Raw genomic sequence first — 19,863 nt, 5'->3', positions numbered from 1 at the left:
TTTCTGTAATAAACTCATTCTTTCCATTATCCGTGGATATGGAAAATGACATACTTCAGCAGCTTCACATGACATTACCAATTTATTTGTTTTACTTTCCATCACACTTATATTTGCAGTCATTCTGAGTACTTTGTGCCACTGATCAAGTAGATGGGACATACTGTACAATAAACTACGTCAGAAATATTTGCTGTAGAAAACTACAGCAAGCTGGTCCTTCGTTATCAGGGCAATGGCTAAAGAACTTATTAATTCAATGCAATCAATTCTTTGTCCTGATATGTTTATTATTACTGCCTGTCTTCTGTTTGTACTTTGTAGTTGAGACTGTGTTTCTTATTGCAATAACCATTTTTATGTCAGCCGTACATCTAAATTGTATAGTGTACTGAAAGTTTAAGTGGGGCTTCCTGTTGGCGTGTGCTGTACTGCACCTTTATTCCAACGTTTTCCCTTCCTGATTTCATACAATGAAGCCTAGCTCTACGGTATGTAAAAGTTAATGAGATGTTTACAATTTAGAAGCTTTATTGGAGAGACAAGTTATAATTCCTTTATCGTATTTTGTTGACTTTGTAACGTCTAGTGGTTATTGTATATTTTTGAATGTTTACTCAGTTTTTATGCATTTTTTTAAATAATGAATTACACAGTTTGACATGCCCATATGGGCCTTTTGTAAAATGTTGGCAATCATTGAATACATTTTCATTTAGTATAGAGACCTGCTGTGCATCAATTAGTTTAAAGGAAATCTCCTTTTCTGTATTTTGGTTTATGTATATATGCAACAAACTGCTTACTGCTTGGATATTATTATTATTATTATTATTATTATTATTATTATTATTATTATTATTATTAGGGCTTTCATTTTGTGGTCAATTAAGTGTTAACATACTAATTTATTTTGTCTTCTAGGTTTCATTAAATGGTACACAGTTTTCTGATATGCCTATGAATTCTGAGTTTGCAGGAGTCCCACAGGTAATTAGAAGTATCTTTTTCTGATTATGTAGAATTGCAGGTAGCTCCATTGTGTAATTAAATGAAGTTTGTTAGATCTATAAATTGTGGTGTTTTTTTTTCCTTAAATCCTAGACCCCTTTTACCTTTGGCTTGAGTCAGAGGGCACCCTACACAACAGAGGAGCGCTGTCTTCTGTGTAGAAGTGAACGTAAAGAGAACTCATTTTCAGAAAGTGGTACGCCCAGTTCAAACAAAATAGCACTTTCTACATCTCCAAAAACAAACAGTGTCCTGCAGTTACCTCTGTGGGTTTGTCCAGACTGTCGCCATACAGTGGAGAAGGAGGAACGGCACGCTGAATTAGATCAGTCTCTAGTGGTAAGGCACTTGGTTATTCAAAAAATATTCACCTTGCGATCAATATTTGGAATTTAAGGAAAATTTTTATCTATGTAGATTTTGGCCATTTGCTATTAAAATATGGGCATTTCCACGCTAACGGGGGTACACATGTGTAACACAAAGTTTGAAAAATAAGTTCCTGATATGATGTTCTTCCCCCTCTTGTATGCTGTAGAGCAGGGGTACTCAATTATTTTATGTGAAGGTCCAGAGCACATTTTATCTCTGACCCCTAGTTCCATACCCACAAACCAACACATAACTAACTACACGCATGTAATTATTACACATGTTGGTTCTTCACTTGGTGTAAGAGGTTTTTTACTTTTTGGTCATCAAAACAACTTCTTTTTCACTAGTCTGCCTTTTTTGCTGCCTTGTTTCTACACGGGTTCTTCCCCTTCTAAAACTACAATTGTGTAACTACTGTATTCTTTATGTTTCTGTACTAGCAGACCCAAACATGTTTCACCAATGCAAAAATAAAGCTTATTGTAGCAAACAAAAGTGATGCACAAGAAAAAAAAAAAAGAGATGACTGCTTTCTCTTTCAAGTGAATTCAAATACAAATATAAAAACCTTTGAAATAATAACTATATAGAAATTTGACATTCAGTAGGTTTGTCTCCAGCTCACACAGTGAGTGGGATAAGTGGCAGGTCCTCAAAGGGACTGAGTTACAGGTGAGCTTAGCAAGAGCAATGCAGAGGCAGAAAGATGTGCATCAGTCAAAACAGAACGCTATGAATAACATGAGTAATGGAGAATGAATACCCACAAACATTGCTTAACTAATGTGTGCCTTCCCCCAGAATAACAGAAACACACGTTGTACTTGTTTTTTTTTTTAAAATAAATAAAATCATTGTTTTTTATCTGTAATATTTTTAATCTGCTTGGGAAGCCTACTTAACAAAAATGCGCTTTGTAGTACTGGTACTCTTTTGATATTTTTTTTCCTTGTTTTTGTGAAGTGCAATTTTTTTTCTAAACTCAAACCATAAGTTATGACAATTGTATCTGAATTGCTTATATTAAAAAAACCAAAAACTTCTAACCATGATTATTAGCCATAAAGATTAATGTTTGCAAATCAGGCAACAGCAGCCAGCTCATGCAGTTTCACTTCATTTTAGCTTCTAATACTGTTGTACATTTTGTTTCATTCATGTCATTCACTGTATCTGCTACTTACTATCACAGCGACACCTACAGTAACCTCGCACACCACACTCATAAGAACCATTTCTGTCAAATTCACAGCATTTCCAAAAACACAGATTGGCATATGACTTGGTGGTCCACTCAAAATATGCAGGCACTTGAAGTTCATACTCCATGCATGGTAATGCTACAAATGAGGACGGACACAAGGCATGAAAAGAGAGTTAAACATTTGACTAAATTTTACAAATTAAAAGCAGAAAAGGTGAGCAAAGAAAGTTGGTGGCTTCAAAATGATTGTATTCTCTTTATTTTTAACTTTTAATAGGAGCATTAGCAGATACTGTATGACTGCGTTTGAAAGGTTGAAAAGAGCCTCTTGCGTTACAATTATTTGTGTGTTAATTTTCTAAGGACTTTCTTGAATGAACAAAACATTAAAGAAAGATTGAAAAACATTAGTTAATGGAACAGCATATTAATAATAATACAAAAATAAATAAACCATAACGTTCACGTTCGAAATGTTGACAGAATGCTGTGTTTTGTCCCTGTGCGAGCGTGGTTAATTGAAAAGGCATATGCTTCAATCTTCACAGCTTTTTTGTAAGATATACTGTAGGGATGATTTTTCAATCGATTCCATTCCTCATTATATACATCTATATAAGTACTGGATAATCGATTCATACTTACAGTTTTGTAGTGCGCATAGTTAATAACATTATTTAAGTTTATAAACAAAACTGTACCGAACCCGCTGCCTTGCTATTTACAGTATTTCTCCCACAGACAAGCAGTGGGCATGCTTTTCTTTTCCTGCTCGTGTTAACTAGCATCTGATTAGCTGGTCCCATCCTACCAGCGAATCAGTTTTGAAAATGCTTTGTAACTACACTCCTTTGTGTATTCACCGCCTTGAATCCAGAGCAGGACGACAGGCTTGTATTCCTGGCAAACAGCTTGTAAATAAATTTTGCACATTAAAGAAAACTGACTGTATATAGTTTGCGCTTATTTGGAGTTTCAAAATGAACTGTTATATAATAAATATTTAACAATATTCAATAGCGTTAAAAATAAATACCTTTTGGAGTAAGGATCAGCTAGCGGGTGTGCATGTTGTGGTAAGTAAATCAATTATTATTATGTTTTAGGCAAGGATTTCCACATTGTGTTTCACAGATAGTGAAGGTTAGGTGGCACAGTTTAATAAAATGCAATGTGTGATCCTGCAGCTGTCTCTGAATTTAAAAGACATTTTTCATACACTCTTATCTAGTTTATGTAGATTACATTCCAAAGTACTGTAATCTGTTTGGAATAAATATTTTAATAACACTGCTGTAGTATGTTAAACTTGATTTAGACTTGTTTAGACTAGTTGCAAATGCTGTTTTTTGTTTTGTTTTTTTTTCCTCCTGATGCTACCAAGGCATAATTACCCCTTGGATTCAATTGTTGTGCACAAGCTTTTACTTATAACAGCACTGATATTAAAATAATCACGTCTTGTGAGGAGGAATGCATCGAAAATGCTTGGTACAATCATTGATATTTACTCAAATGATTACATTTTGTGTTACCAATTAGTTGTTTGCTATTTTGAGGCTTAACTGACCGTCCTAATATACTGAAACCCATCACTGTCAGATTTGCTGTAAAAATCAAGAAATTTACCTTCTTAGTTAATCTAGAAAGATGGAAGATGTAATCCACGAAATAATTATACACTTCAGCAAGTAAGTAATAGTTCGTAACCACAGTCACGTTTGCAACATGAAGGACCGACACCAACAGATTAATAGCACTATGACGCAAAATAAGTCAAGTCAAAGGGCATGGGTCAAAGTCCCGAATATTGAGCCATGCCCATGGAAAAGTAATGAATGGTGCTGTTTTGGATTTACTACAACCACTTTTCTGGTTATGAACGTAGAAATGAGTGGACAGACTTCAGGACGCAAGAGTAAAAACCTTTATTAGTGATTAACAAAATCCTGCATCCCAAAAAACACGTTTTAATAAAATGTACAGGTAAAAGCTGGCTCCCAAAAAAGAAAACTTTGAGTGTTATTCCTTCCTAAAGAGCTGAAATAATAACTTCCACGTTTGTAACAGTGTGGACAGACACTGATATGAACGTTGCGCATTAAAAGAAAAAAAAATCTAGACTAGATCATTTCTTCTACTTCATTATCTGCACTATTTCCAGTGTGTGTTTTATCTAATTAATATTTAATCTCAAAGAAGTCAAGCTGCAACTTGTTAGTTTACGCAAACATTTCCACATGTGTAGTTTCCACTAGCATGGAAGTGCCCATATGCTAAAATTGCTTCTTGTAATAGTTGATATTGTTACATTTGTTTTTAAAGATTTGAATGTTTAAAGTTGTGTTTTTTTTTTTTTTTTTTTTGTTGCTTTTTTAATACATAGAACCAGGACTTCTTATTGCACATGCCACTTGGTAACAGTGGATCACCAGGAGGGAGGTTAAGTATTGGAGCACAAGTAGCAACGCCAGATCTCCACACTCCTGCACCCACAGATACAGTATGTAGCTGTGAAGCGTGCAATGAGCGCAGGTAAAACCTTAATTGTGACTGCAGTGCTGCACAAGCAGATTATTCGATTCTTTGGCTTGTCCACAGAAATCAGATGCTGACAGTCAGGAGGCTGTGTGGTCTGGTGGTTAAAGAAAAGGTTCAAGTCCCATCTCACGCACTGTGTGACCTTGAGCGAGTCGTTTAACCTTGTGCTTTCGTGTGAGACGCTGTAAGTGACTCTGCTGCTGATGCATAGTTCACACACTGTAGTCTCCTGTAAGTTGCCTTGGATAAAGGTGTGTGCTAAATAAATGTCATTATCATCATCATAATAATAATAATAATGAAGAAATAACTGCTTAGATTTGTGTTGATTTCTGCTTTGCACAAACTCTGTGGAAAACAGCAGTCCACATAAATGAGCAGCTGCTTTTTTTACTTGTTTCACTTTGAATGGTTAATTAGCCCAAACACCACCAATGACCATCACGTGATTGTCAGCATGTGATTTGCTGTGGAGAACTGAATTGTACATGATCGCAGTAAAATGTTGTGTTCGTTATGAATTGCAGGGAAATTTCAGCAGATTCTGAAAGGGAGCCTCAGCAGCTTCAAAATTACTGGTCTGAAGTACGTTACATGGTTAGATGTATTTACCGGCAGACTGGAATAACACTGGCAGATGACCAGGAGCAGACTCTGGTGCCAGATAAGGAGGGAATGAAGGAACTGATAGACAGGTACTTAACCTTTTAAATGTTGATGATGCAAAGTCGCATTTCTATTTTAAGAAAATTGTAAATATTTGGCTTTGGTAACTTGCTCTTTCATTCTTTTGCTCTTTCTTTCAAAAAGATAACTTTGATTATAGTTGTTGATAGTTCTTGATTTGTAAAAGGGCATGACCCCTCAGTGAGTTATTGTTCTACGCCAGCTTTTATTGATATTTGAATTAACATTTTTTCATTTTGAATAGTAATGCAAAATACATTTCCGTGTGTGCACAAGTGTAAATACAATGCTTTCAATCATGGCAGAATAATGCCATTTCACAGCTCGTTTCTGATTCAACGCAATCTCCAGTTTCCGATTCGTAATGGCCATCTTGTGATTTTTGCGACGTTCACAAAAGCTACAATATTTATTTATTTATGTATGTATGTATGTGTATGTTCGCCCCTATCGGAGTCAACGGTCTTAAGCAAAATCCCATATTTGATCAGTTTTTATTTGTTTTTTCTTGGGGGGGAGGGGACGACAAACTGCAGTAGGTGTTTAAATGTACTGTATTAGTGGTTTATATAAACACAGATTTCTGATTGCCAGACTTTGTGAAAAAGACCCCTACCAGCTCTATCAGCGGTTAGAGCAGCAGGCCAGAGAGTACGTGCTTGAAATGAAGGTACGCCTGCTCCGACATCTGTCTGTGGGATCTAAAGTGGCATCAGCAGTGCAAGGCCCTCCACAGGCACATCAGTTCATCTCTCTCCTTCTGGAGGAATACAGTGCACTCTGTCAGGCAGCACACACAATCAGCACTTTCCTGGTCACACTGGTAAGCCAAACTTTTGTCTGTTTTCAGGGCTTGAATTTCAACGCTGGATTGCGGGAATCACACATTTTCCAGGTTGCTCCTGCACATGTACAACTTCCAGAGTGGGAAAATCCTGCAGAGATATTTTAAGAGACGCCTCTATATTCTTCCTGCTCCCCCTATTTTTCACCCAATTTAGAATGATTAGTTTAAACACATGCAGTATTTCAAGTAGTGTTGCTTATATCAAAAGTTGCTTTTCTTTATAACTTTAAAAAGACGAAATGGACCGCTAGTTAAAGAAAGCAGCTGATTGTTCTGCTGAAGGCAAAAAAAAAGTTATCTATTTATATTTTGGCCATTTGCTACTAAAATATGGGCATTTCCACGCTAACGGGGTACACATGTGTAACACAAAGTTTGAAAAATAAGTTCCTGATATGATGTTCTTCCCCTTCTTGAATGCTGTAGAGCAGGGGTACTCAATTATTTTATGTGAAGGTCCAGAGCACATTTTATCTCTGACCCCTAGTTCCATACCCACAAACCAACACATAACTAACTACACGCATGTAATTATTACACATGTTGGTTCTTCACTTGGTGTAAGAGGTTTTTTACTTTTTGGTCATCAAAACAACTTCTTTTTCACTAGTCTGCCTTTTTTGCTGCCTTGTTTCTACACGGGTTCTTCCCCTTTAAAACTACAATTGTGTAACTACTGTATTCTTTATGTTTCTGTACTAGCAGACCCAAACATGTTTCACCATTGCAAAAACAAAGCTTATTGTAGCAAACAAAAGATGCAAAAGAAAAAAAAAAGAGATGACTGTTTTCTCTTTCAAGTGAATTCAAATACAAATATAAAAACCTTTGAAATAATAACTATATAGAAATTTGACATTCACTAGGTTTGTCTCCAGCTCACACAGTGAGTGGGATAAGTGGCAGGTCCTCAAAGGGACTGAGTTACAGGTGAGCTTAGCAAGAGCAATGCAGAGGCAGAAAGATGTGCATCAGTCAAAACAGAACGCTATGAATAACATGAGTAATGGAGAATGAATACCCACAAACATTGCTTAACTAATGTGTGCCTTCCCCCAGAATAACAGAAACACACGTTGTACTTGTTTTTTTTTTTTTAAATAAAATAAAATCATTGTTTTTTATCTGTAATATTTTTAATCTGCTTGGGAAGCCTACTTAAAAAAAATGTGCTTTGTAGTACTGGTAACCTTTTGATATTGCAGTGCAGATAAATAGAACAGTAGATACATACAAAGGTTTTGTTGAGCAGCTATGTTATTCACATTAATATATAAGTGCTTTTTTTTTTGGCCTTTCCCTCCCTAAGAGTTTGGTGTCCCCATGCTCATTTGGCTGGAGCATAGTGGGGAATTCCCTCCCTCCCCCCAAGCGCACAAAAATGAAATTCAAGCCCTGGGTTATACTTATCTGCTAATTTAAATAGGTATGTTTATATCATGGTTTTGAATATGAAAGATGTACGGTTCCCATGATGAGTTTGCCATCTGTAAGTATACATTAGTTGTATGCAATGACCCCTTGTTGATGGACTTCACTTCAATTAGAAACTGCTGTATTGTTGTACGATTTGACTTTCTGTTATGTTCGTAGGAAAATGAACATTTAAAGAAATTCCAGGTGACGTGGGAATTGCACAACAAGCACCTTTTTGAAAATCTTGTATTTTCTGAGCCACTGCTACACAACTGTTTACCTACACTGGTGGCACAGTTAAGGTAAGAGGATTATTACCCCAGAATCGGATATAAACAATGTACTATATTAAATGTCTCTTCCTTGCCAATCCTGACAAAAATAGATGTACTTTTATTAGCCATAAAGTGTTGGTGAACTAACTGACATTGCTTATCAGTTGAAAGAGCATTGATAAAAATTTGACTGTGGTTACCTGGCAGTGAAGTTCCTATAAAATAACTGCCATAGCTTAAAAATCTACACAGATGTCTGAAGAAGATAAACTCTGTCACAATTTTGCCTACTGCCACACAGATTGAGATATCTAATATAGATTTATTTATTTTTAATTGGTATAATTCATGTAATGTTTGGGACATCAACCATTTTGTACAGCCCGACATTACTGGAGACCCATCAAACATTGCCTAAAATAAATAAAGAACCTTTTCATAACAAAAAATTAAAAATAACAATGGTCAGTTAGTATTTATACTGTATAAGCAGAATGTACAGAGTCAGCCTTACCTTATGTACCCATTTGCTATAGCATAGTCAATACACTACATGAAAAGAGCTGTAATAATAGGGTTCATTCTGGTCCATCTTTTAGAATTAAATGTAAATGTGACAATTATTTTAGTGTTTCCATTTAAGAGCTTAATGATGGCTGTATCAAGGGAGTAATCTGTTTCAGAGCATACAGTTCAGCATTTAAACAATTCCTGTGGTGTATTACTTGTTTTTTTTTTTTTTTTTTTTTTTAATCAATTTGTTTAGGCTTGGAACAGCATCGCACAACTCGTACAGTGAAGATATGTACAGTACCCTTCTTCAGAGTTACCATCAGCTTGATCAGGAAATGAATTTAGTCTCTGTTGAGTGGCTAGAATGCGAAAAGCGAATAGATGACTATGTTGATGAACAGGTAAGACTAAATATTTACATATTTCATCTGAAAATACTTTCATCACAGACAGAATAATTATGATGCAGTATCTTGTTAAATTGGGCACATGTAATGAACAGTTAAACTACAATGATGTTAATCTGCTTTAGCTACCTGATTGTGGAAGGTTCATTATTATATTCATCAGTTTAAGAAAGATGAGCTTTGTTAGGATTTTACCCTGTTTATGTCTGTGTTAAGGTTCCTTATGCTTCCATTAAAATGTATTCTAATTGTATCTGTTCACAAAAGAAAAATAAATCCAACACTTAGTTCTATCTTTTAATAAAAGTTTGGAAAGCTACTCTAAGGAAAAAATAATCTTTCACTGTTGCTTTCTTAAAACCTGTATTTAACATCTGTGAATTCTCAGAGACGTGTAATACTTGTTGTTCTATTGTGATACATTAGGTGGTACATGTTTCTGTATCTAACAGCATACGAAATTTGTAGATTGGTGGATGCGTCAATGCTTTTTATTTGAGCAAAATATATTTGCTAGATAGATATGCACTGATTTCTATTTTCTTTAAAGATGGCATTGAAAACAAAGCAGCACATGTTGAAAGAAGACTGGGAGTTCTTTAAACAAAGAAAGTTTATTGAAGAACAGGTAATTTGTTTTAATTTGTTGCACTGTAAGGATTTTTCAGAATTTGCATGTTTTGGTATATGTATTAAAATGACAGGTGTTTGGAACTTCTGCTTCACCGGAGTCTGTGTTTACTGCTAGGGGTTATTCTTGCAGCTAATTGGGGGAGGAACAGTTTATTTAAGAGGAGTCTGATTTGCTGAAACTCCTGGTCCGTGATCATTTAAACAAGTATGTCGAACACACATTGTCTGCCAAATGTATGATGAAAAAGTTATGAACAGAGCACTAGTGAATAAGAAATGGCAATGTAATGAAAATGAGGCTGTGTGGACCAGTGGTTAAAGAAACAGGCTTATAACCAGGAGGTCCCCGTTTCAAATCCCAGCTCAGCCACTGACTGTTGCTTAACGTCTTTGTGCTCCATCTTTCGGGTGAGACGTTGTTATAAGTGACTTTGCAGCTGATGCATAATTCACACACCCTAGTCTTGTATCTTGTAAAGTGCTTTGTGAAGGTGGTCCACTATGAAAGGCGATATGTATAAAAAATAAAAATTATTATTAGGCTTCCCAACTGGGAAGCCTATTGTTATTGTTAATATTTTATTTATTTTAATTTTTTTCTTCCTAAAACGTTAAACTGCGGTTGCTGCTTCAAAGCTGTGTGACTGATCAGGTTCTGACTTGACAGCTAACAAGCAGGATACATTGGCTGTCTGATGCTGATTGCAGTTGGCACCGTGACGCATTTTTCGATAAAACCTTTCGAAATCATCTTCTTGGGAACCGGTGAAGCGATTGATCTGAAACTTGGTATATATTATCAGCATCCAAACCTGCATCAAGTTTGCGAAGCAGAAGTATCTGTAATAAATTTGAATGTCAAAATAGCTGCCACAAATCTTATCGAAACGTGCCCTTAACAGCAAACTGCGGCTATTGAACACTGTTTCTCCAACAAACTCCAAACATGGTAGTTATTGTCCCAGTAGCAATGGAACACAATTATGTCAAAATGGTTATGATTTATAAAACAAGATGACCGCCAGGTGTATGTTTACGTCTGAAATTTAAAACTGCCTCAGTTGACAAACGGTTTACTTGACTAACTCATCCTTGACACTGTAGCAATACAACTGACTTTTAAGAAACTTGAAGATGGCTGCCTGATGCATTTTTGAAAAACAACAAAAAAAAAAAACTTTCAAAGTCTTCTGAGGAACAGTTGAAGTTGCTGATTTTAAACTTGGCACATTGAGAACTAAACACGCTTAGATGGGTACTGATACTGGGACTTGAGAGCTGTAAAACTGCCTGGCAGTTCTAGTTATTTATTATTATTATTATTATTATTATTATTATTATTATTATTATTATTATTATTATTAAATGTTAAATCACAATTTGATGAACGATTTCTCCCAGATATATGCAAAAGCGTAAGTGTGACTGTAACAGGGAGAGATCTGTGCTGACTCTGCTGGTGTGTTCACGGGCTGCAGGAAGAGGGCGACAGTCGTCCAACAACCGCCTGTGAGTCATGGCAGTGACACGGGGAGGTGGGAAAGTGGGTGTGTGGACTTTCCCCCTCTCTGAATGGCTGAGAGGCGAGTCTTGGCAGATTGCTAGCCCTATAAAAAAATGCTCTGCTGTTTCCTCAGGTCTGCCCACTTAGACGCAACAAGAGTGCGGAAGCTCTGATCCAGGACCGGGAATCAGGCGAAACAAAGAGTTTCATAGCGAGACAGAGAGAGCGGGGAACCCTTGGGCAGACCCCGGCGTATTGTGAAAGAACAGGCTAGTTAGCCTACAGAGTAGGACGGTGATCCAGGTCGTGCGGGTAGCGGCGACCGGGGTAACGCTGCAGAGTGCAGCACCTTTTATTTGTAGTTTTATTACTGTTTTATTTTCCATTGTTCTTTTCGCCTTCTGTTTTCATTATTATTTCTTTGAGCACCTGCGAGTGCACTTGCTGTTCACGTACCAGCTGTGGTATTTCCGTGGTGCTGTCTATCATCGTTGATAGGCAGCCCACGGTCAACAGTGCCCTCTGCCGGAGGAACTGTTTGCAAATAAAACTGGGCACCTGTGTGGTGTTTTCAAGTACACCTGTCTGTCTCCTAGTCAGTGAATTACCCACACCCCTTCCACACGTGGTGTTAGCAGTGGGATTCACTGGCACTGCCCCAAGCAGTGCATATTCAGAAGGAGCATACTAGCATGGATGCTAACCAGTTTTCCGCAATGATGGACCTCCTGCGCCAGACTCTCACTGCGGCAGTGCAGGGGGCGGCTAGACCCGCAGCTCCAGACCACTCCATCCAGAAACCCACCAAAATGACGGCCGAGGATCGACCGGACGCCTACTTGGAGGTGTTCGAGGCTATGGCGATCTCGGCCGGGTGGCCCCAAACCCAGTAGGCTAGCTATGTGTTGCCCCAACTCACCGGGGAGGCTCAAGCAGCTGCGAGGACGCTGTCCCCGGAGCACATGCTGCATTACCCCTGGCTGAAGGCAGCCATCCTAAATCGTGTGGGGGCCACAGCGGGGGGCTACACGAAGAAATTCTGGGAGGAGTAGTTTGCGGCAGGGGAGCACCCACGAGCCATCGCCCACCGTCTAAAGGATTACGCCATGGGTTGGTTGAATCCGGATTTGAACACCAAAGCCAGGGTGGTGGAGATGATCGTGGTGGAGCGCTTCCTGGAGTGTCTAGCCCTGGAACCTCGGCTGTGGGTCCAGCGGCAGGCACCAGACACACTGGACCGGGCGGTCGAACTCGCCGAGCGGTACCAGGCAGCGGAACCAACGCCTGCGAAACTGCCCGGGAGGAGTGCGGCTACTGGATCGTCCCCTCAAGTGGCCCCGGAAAGGGTGAAGGGACTGGGGGGAAGGGGTAGTCCAGGATTTGGTCGGGGGGGTGTCGGCGGGAGCTCCCGGCCCGGGTACTGGGGCAGGGTGGGGATACCCACGGGCTGCTACAGTGTCGGACCTCAGCCGACCAGGTAGGCGCGTTCAATTACCTCAGTCACTTCAGCACCCAGGTTTTGTTATTCCTGTGATAGTGGATGGTACAAAAACCCAGGCTCTCCTGCACTCAGGGTGTAGTCAGTCTCTGGTACAGGAGAGCCTAATCTCACCAGGGCATAAACTCATATTGGGACGGGTGCATATTAAATGTATTCATGGGGATGTCCGCTCTTATCCCAAGATCAGTGTGTGTATGACTATTGGCCAGCAGGTGACGCAGGTGCGGGTAGGATTATGTCCTCGATTGCCGGTACCAGTAGTTCTGGGACGGGACTGTGAGCAGTTTAAAGATTGGTTGGCTGGTCTGACAGCCCCATCTTCGTTATTGGCTAAGAAAGAGGAAGTAATTGGAGAGATTTTTCCCTTTCGCGATCCAGAGTGGTTTTGCCATAGATTTAAACCCTGTAAAACTAAACGGGAGCGCCGGATCGCTAAGAATGAGGGCTGGCAATGGAGGGAGTCGGAGAAGTTTCAGGTGGGGGCGGTTGGTGAAGAGTCTGGGGGGTAGGTCGCGGAGCCAGCGCAGGGGTCTGGCTCGGCTGCCTCTGCTCGGGACCGACCTGACCCTGAGTTGGAAGCCATGGGAGCTGATTTCTTAGCTCGCTCCCGTGACTTCCGACTCGAGCAAGGGCGTGACGACGTGCTGGGCAGGCTCTTTGACCAAGCAGCAGTGGTTAATGGTCGGGTGGTCGAGCCCAGATGCGCCGCCACGTACCCCCACTTTGAAATTGATCGAGACCTACTGTACCGTGTTGATAAATTACCCCAGACCGGTGAAGTGCGTCATCAGTTGCTCATTCCTCAGCCCTTTAAGGAGGATTTGTTGCAGCTGGCTCACGCTATTCCCCTGTCTGGTCATTTGGGAAGGGATAAAACTAAAGCAAGGCTTGTGTCACGGTTCTTCTGGCTGGGGCTGGATGGCGATGTTAAGCGGTTTTGTGAACGTTGTGGGGAATGTCAGAAGGCCAGCCCTAGAGCCGTTCCACGAGCCCCACTGGTGCCTTTGCCCCTAGTGGAAGCTCCGTTTGAGCGTATTGGGATGGACATAGTTGGGCCACTAGAAAGGAGTGCGGCAGGATACACCCACCTACTTGTCATTCTGGATTACGCTACGCGTTATCCAGAGGCAATTCCCCTCCGATCTATGTCCGCTAAGTCTGTTGCCAACGAGCTTGTGAAGGTTTTCTCCCGGGTGGGGATTCCCAAGGAGATACTAACCGATCAAGGCACCAATTTTATGTCCCGGCTAATCCGCGGAACATGTAAGCTTTTGGGAATTAAGACCATTAGGACCTCGGTGTTTCATCCTCAGACCGACGGTTTGGTGGAACGCTTTAATAAGACCCTTAAGAACATGTTGCGCAGATTTATTCGTAGTGATGTGCGTTACTGGGACCAGCTGATTCCTCCCCTTCTCTTTGCGATCAGAGAGGTTCCCCAGGCTTCTACGGGGTTTTCACCATTCGAGCTGTTGTATGGGCGGAGACCCCGGGGCGTGCTCGATCTGGTCAGAGAGATGTGGGAGGAGCAGCAGGACAATTCGACCAATACCGTCCGGTATGTGTTGGACCTGCGCAAACGTCTTGAGTCTGTGGGGAAATGGGCGCATGACAATTTGCAGCAGGCGCAGCACAGACAGGAGACACAATATAACCGAGGAGCCCGGTTGCGCACATTTCAGCCGGGGGATAAGGTACTTCTGTTATTACCCAGTTCTGAGTCGAAACTCTTGGCTAAGTGGCAAGGACCCTTTGAGGTTACACGCCAGGTTGGGAAGGTGGACTATGAGATCTGCCAGCCGGAGCGACGGACAGAGAAACACATTTACCATATCAATCTCTTAAAGCCTTGGTTACAACCAGAGGCGTTGTTAGTGGCGCATGCAGATGACGTCACGGACCTGGGACCTGATCTTTCTGTGTTGGCAAGAAAAGGATCGGTACAGATTGCTGAGAATCTGACACCAACGCAGAAATGTCAGGCTCGCGGTCTGGTGGCGGAGTTTCCTGACGTGTTCTCTTCAGTCCCGGGGCAGACTCGAGTAGCCCATCATCACATTGATATTGAGCCGGGGGCGCTAGTTCGCCAGAGGCCGTACCGTATACCTGAGCGTAAAAGACAGGTAATAAAAGCGGAAATTGACGAAATGCTGAGACTGGGGGTAATAGAAGAGTCCCAAAGTGACTGGAACAGTCCGGTCGTTTTAGTCGATAAGCCAGACGGGTCAACTCGATTTTGCATTGATTTCAGACGAATCAATGAGAAATCGAAATTTGACGCTTATCCGATGCCCCGAGTAGATGAGTTGCTGGAGCGTCTAGGCACGGCTCATTTTATGACGACACTGGATTTAACGAAGGGGTACTGGCAGATACCCCTGACCCCGGAATCTAGAGAGAGGACGGCGTTTTCGACTCCCTTCGGGTTGTACCAATTCAGGACCATGCCCTTTGGGTTGCACGGAGCCCCCGCCACTTTCCAGCGGATGATGGATCGCATCTTGCGGCCCCATCAGCAGTACGCCGCTGCTTACATAGATGACGTGGTTATCCACAGTGAGGATTGGCCGAGTCATCTGTGTAAGGTAGCGGCGGTGCTGCAATCCTTGCGGGAGGCGGGGCTCACTGCTAACCCAAAGAAGTGTGCCATTGGGAAGAGTGAGTCGGAGTATTTGGGGTATCGAGTAGGGGGCGGCCAGATCAGACCGCTAGTTGCTAAGGTGAAAGCCTTGGCTGACTGGCCGGTTCCTACAACCAAAACCCAGGTGCGCTCTTTCTTGGGACTAGCGGGCTATTATAGAAAGTTCATCCCGAGTTTCGCTACGCTCGCTGCTCCCTTGACAGACCTCACCCGGAAGGCTGCCCCAAATACGGTTCAGTGGACGGAGTCGTGCCAGAGGGCCTTTCTCGCCTTGAAGCGGAGGCTGTGTAGTAAGCCAGTACTATGCAGCCCGGATTTTGGTAAGAGGTTCACCCTGCAGACGGATGCGTCAGAGACAGGTCTCGGGGCAGTGTTGTCGCAGGAGGTTCGGGGAAGCGAGCACCCAGTCCTGTATATCAGCAGGAAGCTCCTTCCCCGCGAGAAAAATTATAGCACCATCGAGGAGGAGTGTCTCGCAGTAAAATGGGCAGTCGAGTCACTCCGGTACTACCTCCTGGGGCGACACTTCACCCTGGTTACAGATCATGCCCCCTTAGCATGGCTTCACCGGATGAAAGATAGCAACGCCAGAATCACACGGTGGTACTTGGCCTTGCAGCCCTATGCCTTCAGGGTAGTCCACCGAGCAGGAAAGCTGCATCAAAACACAGACTTTTTCTCTCGGGAAGGCATGGGGGTGTAAGATTTTCGAATGAACCGGTGGTGTCATTCTGAGGGGAAGGATATGTAACAGGGAGAGATATGTGCTGACTCTGCTGGCGTGTTCACGGGCTGCAGGAAGAGGGCGACAGTCGTCCAACAACCGCCTGTGAGTCATGGCAGTGACACGGGGAGGTGGGAAAGTGGGTGTGTGGACTTTCCCCCTCTCTGAATGGCTGAGAGGCGAGTCTTGGCAGATTGCTAGCCCTATAAAAAAATGCTCTGCTGTTTCCTCAGGTCTGCCCACTTAGACGCAACGAGAGTGCGGAAGCTCTGATCCAGGACCGGGAATCAGGCGAAACAAAGAGTTTCATAGCGAGACAGAGAGAGCGGGGAACCCTTGGACAGACCCCGGTGTATTGTGAAAGAACAGGCTAGTTAGCCTACAGAGTAGGACGGTGATCCGGGTCGTGCGGGTAGCGGCGACCGGGATAACGCTGCCGAGTGCAGCACCTTTTATTTGTAGTTTTATTACTGTTTTATTTTCCATTGTTCTTTTCGCCTACTGTTTTCATTATTATTTCTTTGAGCACCTGCGAGTGCACTTGCTGTTCACGTACCAGCTGTGGTATTTCCGTGGTGCTGTCTATCATCGTTGATAGGCAGCCCACGGTCAACAGTGCCCTCTGCCGGAAAAAGCAAGAACTGTTTGCAAATAAAACTGGGCACCTGTGTGGTGTTTTCAAGTACACCTGTCTGTCTCCTAGTCAGTGAATTACCCGCACCCCTTCCACAGTGACATACAGAAGGACTGATGTAGGGACACAAAGACAACACCATATAGTCCCAGAATCTGGTAATCTGGTAAAGTATGCTGCATATTAATATCAAGCTCCACCACAATTGGATAAGCGGTTTTCTAGTGTAACACCGCGTTGCATGTAGAAATACTGTACATCACTGAGTTCTGAAAAGTTCTAGAGTTATCATTTAAAGTTTACTGAGAAAATATCAAAAACTTCATTTAATTAAACACCACCAAATTTTTTTGCTTTGGTTTTGGATTTGTTAACATTGATTTTGTTACATAATTTTGTGTTTTTTTTGTTTTTTCCCCAGTTAACAAACAGCAAGAAATCACTTCCAGTGGAAAATAATTTCACAGACACTATGAGACATATGCTTTCATCTAGACTGAGCATTTCTGACTGCCCGAACTGTAACTATAGACGTAGGTAAGTCCCTAACAATCCTAGGATTTAAAACCTGGTGTGGTATCTATTTGATTTTCTAGTAGATAAGTGATATAGATATATCTGTAAATCATCATCAATTTTATTTTTATAAAGTGGTGTTCAGTTTCTTAATCTCTGCAATAACTGCTTTAGTTTATTCATATTAACCAGGCCAATGAACAGCTGTTGGTAGCTTCATTAGTATCTGAGGGGCTAGCATTGACATAGAACTGTTTCTCTCCCCCAGGTGTACCTGTGATGACTGTAGCCTTTCACATATTCTGACCTGTGGCATTATGGATTCTCCAATAACCAATGACCTTCATATAAACCAGTTACCATTGCAAGTGGAGTCTGCTCCTGACTACCTCTCTGAAATACGCCCACCCAGCATGTCATCGGCTAGCTCAGGGTCGGGCTCCAGCTCTCCCATCACCATGCAGCAGCACCCGAGACTCATCCTGGCAAACAGAGGCTCAGCCCCCACCTTGTAAGTGATTTGTAATGTGACAATCCACAAAACCTGAAAATAACCGAAATATGTACTGACATGTTTCCCAAAGTAGGGGTCGCGACCCAAATATGGGTCGAAGCAAGGTTTCTGATGGATTGCCAAACAATCTACAAGATATGGCAATGACTGCACACGGCCAAAGTGCACACCTACAATTACAATTTTCCCTTTCCAGTCTGATGTCAGACCCTGTCAGACATCATCAGAAAGACGTAAAGCACAGGTCTCTAGTTGTTTTTTCTCCGGAAAAAGCCGAGAAAACCTTTCAATTACCGAGTGAGATCGATAGGAGCCGAATGAAACCAAAAAACAAAAAAAAGGGTGTATCTCATAGCCCCATGCATTACAGAGATAATACGGACATAATAAAGGCGATGGCTGCTTCTGCATCCAGCGCTCAAAGAACATAACAGACATTTGCAGAGCTTTTTGAGATGTTGTAGCAATAAAATAATGACTTGGATCACATTATTGAGGAGTTTGGTGATAAAACGAGTGATCAGGAGAGGATTTATCAATATGCACATCTATAAAGAGATATGTGTAAAAGTACACCCAACAAGGGGTGGGGGCTTGGCTGGAGATACAGTACTGAGTGTCCTTTTGTGATTCAATGCCTTTTTAAACCTGTTTTACGCTGAAAAAAAGAAATTAATTGACGCATGTAAAAGAAACGGCGTGAGTGAAAATAAATTGGACCTGACGCGCCTGACAAGCTCTGAATGAATGGACTGTAAAGGGTTAAGATTTTGTTTCGTTCTATTCAAAATAAATATAATTTGCATACAAACCATTACCAGTAATTATGTAAACAGTGTATTGTTTTATCACCAGTCTTCTGTTTTAAATATGAACCAAAAAAAGAAAGCATGTGGTAAGATTTTATGTGCGGTTACTTGTGATTTTGAAAACAGTTGTTAAAATTGATTCAAAACAAAAAAATGTCTAATCCTACTTGCAGCTCAAAGAAACAAAACAAAAAAATATCTTATATTAACTTCGATTTTTCTTAAATTGGTGACAAGGATGATCCACGTCCTCGTGTCATTTGTCGTGAAGTACTGGCTCCCGAAAGCCTTAATCCGTAGGTATCTTGAGACACAGGCCCTCCAGATTGCATTGGGAAAGCAAGCTAGATCAGTTAGCTAAACAGCAAGATGTTCTTAAAACTGTCTCAGAGAAGGAGATGAATGTATCCTACCTGGGTACAATGCATATTGCAAAAAACTAAAAACTGCACAACTGACTCTTGTTGGTATGTTTGCAGTTCTTGATGTTGAATTGAAAATTAAAACTGGTATTCAGTATGTTGTTGCAAAACAATTTTAAATTGATATTGTAACGTGGAGGTAAAAGAAGCAATCCAGGCAAGTATTCTGGTCTCAAATGTACGGTTTATTTTACAGGAACGAGACGTTCAATAAAATGAATGCAATAAACAATAACTAACACAGGATAAATAAAATGCTTTAATAAACAGGCAGATAACACACATGAAGTTAAGTCCCTGTGTCAAAACAACAGGTTCTCTCCCAAAGCTCACACTCTTCACCTAGCCCCTCCCTCTGCCAGGCTTACATTTGGCTCCGTTGTGTGCGATTCCTCAATCACAGGCATGCATTCCTGTCCCACCACCCATTATCACAGTGCACCCACATAGTCCGTCAATCCCCATGAGAGCGCTCCTGCAAAAGCATGTCTGCGATCAGCTGCAGTCCCTTTGTCTGCGACGGGGACCCCTAACTCAAAAACCTGGACTGGCTGTCGTGTGAAAGAGCTTTCGTAGAAGTTTAAAATCCTGTTATACATATTCACAGGGATTAAGGGCTAAATAAATGTCAGTAGCCATGTAGAACGCTCTGTTTATTGATCTTAGTTCTCTCTCTTCTTTAATCTGCA

At 41.4% G+C, this 19,863-nt stretch overlaps 1 protein-coding gene across 3 annotated transcripts in view; it reads left to right on the top strand.

The window, feature by feature from the left end:
* Positions 1-19,863, top strand: part of LOC121297257 (protein FAM193A-like) — a 48,498-nt gene that overhangs the window by 7,111 nt on the left and 21,524 nt on the right. For all 3 annotated transcript variants that reach the window (XM_041223468.1, XM_041223459.1, XM_041223449.1), the window contains exons 2-11: positions 925-990; positions 1,105-1,350; positions 4,977-5,125; positions 5,659-5,826; positions 6,413-6,641; positions 8,259-8,383; positions 9,123-9,270; positions 9,827-9,904; positions 17,335-17,450; positions 17,698-17,940. In XM_041223468.1, coding sequence (XP_041079402.1) covers positions 925-990; positions 1,105-1,350; positions 4,977-5,125; positions 5,659-5,826; positions 6,413-6,641; positions 8,259-8,383; positions 9,123-9,270; positions 9,827-9,904; positions 17,335-17,450; positions 17,698-17,940 — 1,568 coding nt within the window. The remainder of the gene's footprint in view (positions 1-924; positions 991-1,104; positions 1,351-4,976; positions 5,126-5,658; positions 5,827-6,412; positions 6,642-8,258; positions 8,384-9,122; positions 9,271-9,826; positions 9,905-17,334; positions 17,451-17,697; positions 17,941-19,863) is intronic.

The sequence above is a fragment of the Polyodon spathula genome, chromosome 2, assembly GCF_017654505.1.
Source record: "Polyodon spathula isolate WHYD16114869_AA chromosome 2, ASM1765450v1, whole genome shotgun sequence".
Classification (NCBI taxonomy): domain Eukaryota; kingdom Metazoa; phylum Chordata; class Actinopteri; order Acipenseriformes; family Polyodontidae; genus Polyodon; species Polyodon spathula.
The sequence above is the reverse complement of the archived record's forward strand: the minus strand, read 5'-3'. Positions and strand labels throughout refer to the sequence as shown.